This window comes from Mytilus trossulus, chromosome 13 (genome assembly GCF_036588685.1).
Source record: "Mytilus trossulus isolate FHL-02 chromosome 13, PNRI_Mtr1.1.1.hap1, whole genome shotgun sequence".
In the NCBI taxonomy this organism is placed as follows: domain Eukaryota; kingdom Metazoa; phylum Mollusca; class Bivalvia; order Mytilida; family Mytilidae; genus Mytilus; species Mytilus trossulus.
In genome coordinates, this window is record NC_086385.1 from 35,351,328 (window position 1) to 35,358,264 (window position 6,937).

The 6,937-nt window shown below is 34.2% G+C and overlaps 1 protein-coding gene across 1 annotated transcript; it reads left to right on the plus strand.

Moving 5' to 3' along the window:
* The first annotated feature begins 362 nt into the window (after window positions 1-362).
* LOC134694679 (tripartite motif-containing protein 2-like) lies at window positions 363-2,516 on the plus strand. Its single transcript, XM_063555721.1, has one exon. It carries the CDS (start codon window positions 368-370, stop codon window positions 2,459-2,461), a length of 2,094 nt encoding a protein of 697 aa, XP_063411791.1. The 5' UTR covers window positions 363-367; the 3' UTR covers window positions 2,462-2,516.
* Window positions 2,517-6,937: the final 4,421 nt, after the last annotated feature.

Consider the following 6,937-nt stretch of genomic DNA (forward strand, 5'->3'; position numbering starts at 1 on the left):
TACTTTGTATCGGTCTGATGGGTAGCTGGTCGTTTTCCAGCTGAATTTATAGCTTTTTTTCTTATATTGTTGTGTTTCATCACTGTCCAAGTTTATGGTACGGTTTAGCACTCACACACATATTTAACCCCGTCAAATTCTTATCGTGCCCGTCTAGAACCTGAAGATTATTGGTTGGTGTTGGTTCATGCCTGGTATATTTATTTTCTGTATATTTTTTATTACAAACAATGCCATGTTTTCTCAGTTAAATTGTTGTATATTTGTCATGATGAGGCATTTCATACCACTACATGTTATCGATGTGTCTTATTTTCCCTGGTCTATATACTAATTTTGTATTACTTTATTTATAGGATATTTTGTAATGGCTACTGCTCTAAAAGCTGCAAAGGAATACTTGATATGTCCATTATGTGAAAACAATTTTGACAATCCTAAGACGTTGGTGTGCCTTCATTCTTTTTGTAAGCAGTGTATCAGTGACCATATTGTGGAAAAGAACAAAACTGAAAGGAAAGCAAAGGGGTTTGAATGTCCAACATGCCAGAAACAGACCATTCTATCAGAATTCGCGGGACAAAAACCAGAAGACTGGTCTTCTATGCTTCCAACGAACGAGGCATTGTCAAACATTCTGACCGCTTTGAATGAAGTAGAGAATACGTCACCATTGCAATGTCCAAGGCATTTGGATCACGAAGTAGTAAGCTTTTGTGAGGATCACGAAGTATTTGCTTGTTCACTTTGTTCTAATCAGACGCATAAGTCGTGCAGAAAGATCCATTCGATTGCTGAGGCTGTAAGAAAAAGGCGGGAAAATGTGCCCACTTTGGCGAATGACCTATCAACTCAGATATCTGAAACTGAGAAAATTTTAAACAACCGTCAAGATCAGGTTGAACTAATCGAAAATAAGGAAGATGAAATCAAACAAGAGATTACCGAAATGAAGAAACAAGTAAACGATTTCTTTTCTCAAATGGAGACAAAAGTTTTAGATGCTATTGCAGAGGTTAAGCATAAAGAATTAGGAGGTATACAACTTGAAATCAATGTTTGCCATCAGATCATAGAAAAAGCGAGGAGCGCTATTACTGAAATGAGTAAGACAGAAGAGAAAAATCCACTTAAGTTTGTTGAAAAATACAACGACCATATAAAATCTTACGAGGAAAGGCAAGAGAAACTCGAACAACTATTGCAAAGTTTGACAGACTTAAAAATAAAATATTTGGCAAACAGAGAAATCGAGAAAGCATTCCGCGAAGCTGACAGTATTGGATCACTGTGTGTTGAAAGGGTAGGAGGTAAACTAGCTAAGCCTTTGACAAAGGGATCACCACGTGATGAAAAACTCTCATTGAAGCTGGATGACATCAAGGAAAGCCAGGAGCTGTCAGAAACCAGTGCAGCATCAACTGCACGATCTCAATCTATTCAACCAGGAATTGAAGTCGCTCGTGTTTCTCCCATGAAATCTGTTTCCGTTGCTTCCGTCGGGACAGACGCAAAAGCAGATTCTGATGAAGAGGAACCAGTTCCAACATTACGTTTAGAAGAGCCAAAAGTTAAAGAACAAGGAACTATCACCACTCGGGAACGAGACACTATGGTAACAGCTCGTTTCCTGCGGGATTTTAACGTTGCAATTGATAAAGAATATGAATGTTCCATAGAGGGCGCAGCTATACTTACTTCCGGTCATATCGTCTTAACAGATTCATCAAATAAATGTTTGAAAGTATTTGATGAAAAGTATAACTTCCTAGCTTTTACAAGATTTTCAGTTGCCCCAGGTGATTTGACTGTTTTATCGGAAAAAGAAGTTCTAGTTTGTCTTCCCGAAATGTCACGCGTAAAACACGAGAGAATCGATATAAAAAATAAAAAGATCACAGCAGGTGAGGTTTTAACTCTGAACGAAAGGTGTCATTCAATTTCGTTCAGCAACAGAAAATTGGCTGTTTGTTCTACATCATATGTTTACATTTTCCAGCGACAAGGCAGTTCATGGGTTCGTGATGCATCGATAAATGTTAACGTTACCAATTTGAAATTTGTTGCTTTAGACAGTGCCGCAGAACGCGTCGTGGTGTCACGTGATGGGTATCCAAATCGTTCTATTATTTGCATGAACATAACCGGCCTGAAGCTATGGACATTTACGCACGAGGAAATAAGATTACCACGTGGTATTGCTTTCTGTGGAAATAAAATTCTCGTCGCTGTCTTTGATCATAAAACCATCATCCAACTAAACGGTAAAGACGGGAGGTACGATGGAGTCGTAGTACAAGATAGTTGCCTCCAATGGCCATGTAAATTGTGCATTAGTCCGAAAGGGGATAAAATGTTGCTTACCCAAAGCCATCACAAGATGGTGGCAAAGGACAAAAAGAAAGTATTGGTATTCCGTCTAACAAAGTGTGCAGTAGCAGAAAACGAGTCACCAAAATAATGAACGACTTTGATTATGTTTTTTCTAAAGTCTTTTGATGTTTTTTTCTCTTTCAATAATGAGGATGTTTTAACAAAATTGACATTAAACAAAGATATATCTTTCAAGAGATAATGAGTTATAATAAATGTACGAATATAATTATCACTGATTAGAAAATTTTACATATCTTCTTCTTGTGAATTGCATTGCTGTTGTAAACATAATATAAGACGGCTTCAAGCATCATTTTTTATTGTTCAATATTTCTAAATATAAAAACGATGTTGTTATCCAACTACATCATCAGCTGATACAACTTGCTTCCGTGTTCTTGTGAAATGGTGGGTTTCTCGTCTGAAGTGCTTGTGGCGACGAATTTAATCTATGGTTGATTCAAACCAAACTCTTAAAAACTAGCAATGGCTGCATTTTCGTTTAAGTATACAGTTTACATAAAGACGGATCGACTTTCCGTTAGAATAAAAGACTTCGGGAAGGGAGACAACTCTTTCTTTGGAATTTTATTTCGTTAGCAAACATGTTTAAAAGCCAACTTGGCGCGTCTGTTTCGTACTAAACAAGGAATATGTACATGTTTGGCTTATTAACTATTTTGATCTGAGCGTCACTGGTGAGTCTCATGAAGACGAAACGTGCGTCTGGCGTATAGTAAGTGTTATATAGTTGAAAAAGCTTTTGAAAATATAACAAAATCTTTGTTATTTTCTAAAAGAAGGGGAAAAAGATACCAAAAACAGTCAAACTCATAAATCGAAAATAAACTGACAACGTCATGGCTAAAAATGAAAAAGACAAACAGACAACTAGTAGTGCACATTAAGAAACAACATTGGAAATTGTTTGAAAGGAAAACGATGTCAATGTTAGAATTATGAACAATCAGGAGAAAATCGTTTCCCCAACAAATTTTGAATGGGTAATTTTCTGAAAAACTAGGGCATTGACCCATACTTTTTTTATATCAGTTATTCGTATACAATAACTTGTAATTGATATTTAAAAAAAACGTGGTATGTTGAGACGGAACAGCTTACAGAAAGAATAAACAACAATACTTAAAGGTTAGTACACAGTGTGTATCGACAATCCTCGGGTGAATCCGAAGTACGGAATCGACCGAGATGTGACGTATGTTAACAGTGTTCAACAACGAACAAATGTTTATATAAAATTACGATGTTTATGAAAATGACTGAAGTCTGGACAAGTAATAAGTAAGCTTGCTACAGATTAGAGGACGTGATCAATTATTTACAGGGAAAACCCCTTTCGAAGAAACAACCCTTGAAGATATACATATGAACAGGCATATGCACAAATCTTCAGTTAAACTATTATCTCTTCTAATTACATCAACACGTACAGTACCAGATGCGCATATTGACAATATATGTCTTCTTGTTGATGCTCGAAGCTAAAATATTTCAAATTCAACAATTGATTGTGTATAAATCAAAAAGAACAAAATGTGAGACAAAGTCAGTCAATTAATCAGTGCTTTACATGAAGGAGATGTATTCCTTAATTTAAAAATATATGTGACTGTATGCATTTTGTTATTCAGTCAATTTGAAAGATCATGAGAGCTTGTGTTATAAATTAAATTGAATTCAATACAATTGAATTCAACTTTAATTGAATTGAATTGAATTGAATTGAATAAAACTTTGAATTGAATTGAATTGAATTGAATAAAACTTTGAATTGAATTGAATTGAATCAAAAAATAAAAATTTGGTATGCAAGTTTATTTATATTTGCAGAAAAAAATATTTCAAACAGAATAGCACATTCTTATGTGTGCGGTGACGATGTTTACCGGACGTAAACTAGTCTACAATGCGGGTTAACTCGTCAATCGTCTGCATAAACTGATTCTTAAAGATGACCGAAACAACATTGTAACTAGATCATTGAATATTGTTTTATTGGTATGTATACTGATTGTATTATCAGTCAATTAAATCTTGACTAAATATTACTGTAATTGAAGGAATGACTGTAATATTTTTTCTGTCTATGAAGAAATAACATAAAAAACATTGGTGCACACTGAATAACGCGCTAAGCGGGATATTTAACAGTGTGGACCACAGTTTTATGTTATTTCGAATAGACAGAAAAATTTTACAGTCATTTCTTATATTTCAATTCTAAATTTTATTTTAAACCGTAGAAAACCATGAAAAAAACGTTGATGACATCACGGCTACATGACAGAATTATGTCTATGGGCTCATAACAAAATAACGTCAGCCAATCAGGAGACGCGTTACATCCAAAATTAAATTATAAATATATGCATGTGCACTGTACTACACTCTGACGATTCCAGTGTTTATCCATTGCACAGGGTCATTGTTGTTTACTCTTTTTTGTTAGATGCATTATTTGTATTCATCTGATGAATAAAGTCTTTTTCAACTGACTTTTATATATTAAAATAAACTCATCATAGCTATGAGAATTAAATTCTGTATTTACACAAGACGCGTATTCGTTTAAAAAAGACGCATGAGTGACGCTGGAATCCCAAAAAGTGAAAAAAAGACAAATAAAGTACGAAGTAAAAATATAGTTCGTTCTAATGGTTTACTGTTAGACCACTATCCTTTGTTAGGGGGAGGGCTTGAGCCTTCAAACGATTTGAACCCCGCAAAATTATGTATCATGAATGTGCCTGTCCTAATTCAGGGACCCTACATTCAGTGGTTGTCGTTTGTTACTGTGTCACATATTTGTTTCCGGTCAGTTTTTGTACATTAATTAGGCTGTTAGTTTTTTTGTTTGATTTGTATTACATTTGTCATTTTGAGGCCTTTAAATTGACTATGCGGTATGGGCTTTGCTCATTTTGAATTTCGTATAGATACTTTAGTCGTTAATTCCTGAGTCATTTTGGTCACTTGCAAGTGTTAGGTGTTGTCTCATTGGCTACCATACAACATCCTCTAAATAAGTAATATAAAAGATTGCCAATTCAACACTGTCATTAGAATTTATTGGTATTATAATCGATTTTTTGTTCATCAGTAAAATAAATCAAACTAAAAAATACTTTTATTTAGCTACATACTAGGTTCCAGGTCCCAAGTCAGGAATCTGATGTTCAGTAGTTGCCGTTTGGGGATGTGGTTCATAGGTGTTTCTTTTTTCTTCTTTTTTATATAGATTAGACCGTTTGTTTTCCCGTTTGAATGATTTAACATTAGTATTTTTGGGGCCCTTTACAGCTTGGTGTTCGGTGTGACCCTGGGCTCCGTGTTGAAGACCGTAACCTAAACCTAATATGGTGGTTTAATATTATAAATTGTGACTTAGATGTCTCATTGGCACTCATACCACATCTTTATATATCAATATATATGCAGTATGCACATTAATTACCCTACAAGCTGCCGATACCTGAATCTTGGCATCGTACAAGGCCATGTTTTTCTCTGACTGTTTATGACGTCTTTACACTAAATCCCTTTGTTGTTGTGTATGTACTGATTGATATTTTAGTCTTAGATATATGATGGATTTTTGTATTGCTTATTATTGACTTTGAACTAACTGCATACTTTCAGATCTGTACTTTATGTCTTAGACTCTTTTGTAATTTATAGATGTATAAATAGACTACCACGTCCGATCTGGATATTTTGTTAGTTATTTTCCTTCTTTGCATCGTTCACATGAGAAACGCCCTTTTCAAATGATTTGTTTTATATTTTGTTCTTAACTTGTTGTACTGTTACAACACTTTCTCAAATAAGGTAGAGAGCTGGTGCCTTCAAATATGCTTAACCCACCACATTCTGTAGGTCTTTTTTCCAAGTCAGGAGCTTGTATTTAAGTGGAATTCGTTGGTTTATATCTTTAATATTTGTTTTTTTCGTAAATTGTTTTCTTAAATTAGGTTGTTAGTTTTCTCCATTATTTATACTTTTCATGTCGGGCCTTTTTCAAAGCCAATATTATTGTATGGGATTATTATCATTATAGAAAGCCTATGGTTGCTTATTAAATGTCACAACTGTTCACTAATTGCAACTCAGGACGTATAAATGGTATACAAACATATCTATGTCAAGGTTTTTATATGAAGCACAACGATTTTAAACCGCACCCAGGATTATATTAAAATCCAAAATATCGTTTAATTATGATCGATTTCTCACAGTCATTCATTATTAAGTCCGTTTATAGGAAGAGATGTCGGAAATATATATATATATATATATATATATATCCTTTATTATAAAGATTGCCTTAATAACATTATTTTCCCTTATCTAATTTATATGTTATTACATTGATGCTTATAATTAGAAATATACTCATATCCGTTTTTTAAGATAATTCTAAGAATCTATTATACGTTTTATCCACGTGAAATCCTTTTATCATGCCTGTGTATACGTACTAATCTTCGGAATCAGCCAACCTGTGACGAATGGCTTGCGTACACGTGACGCAATAAAAACA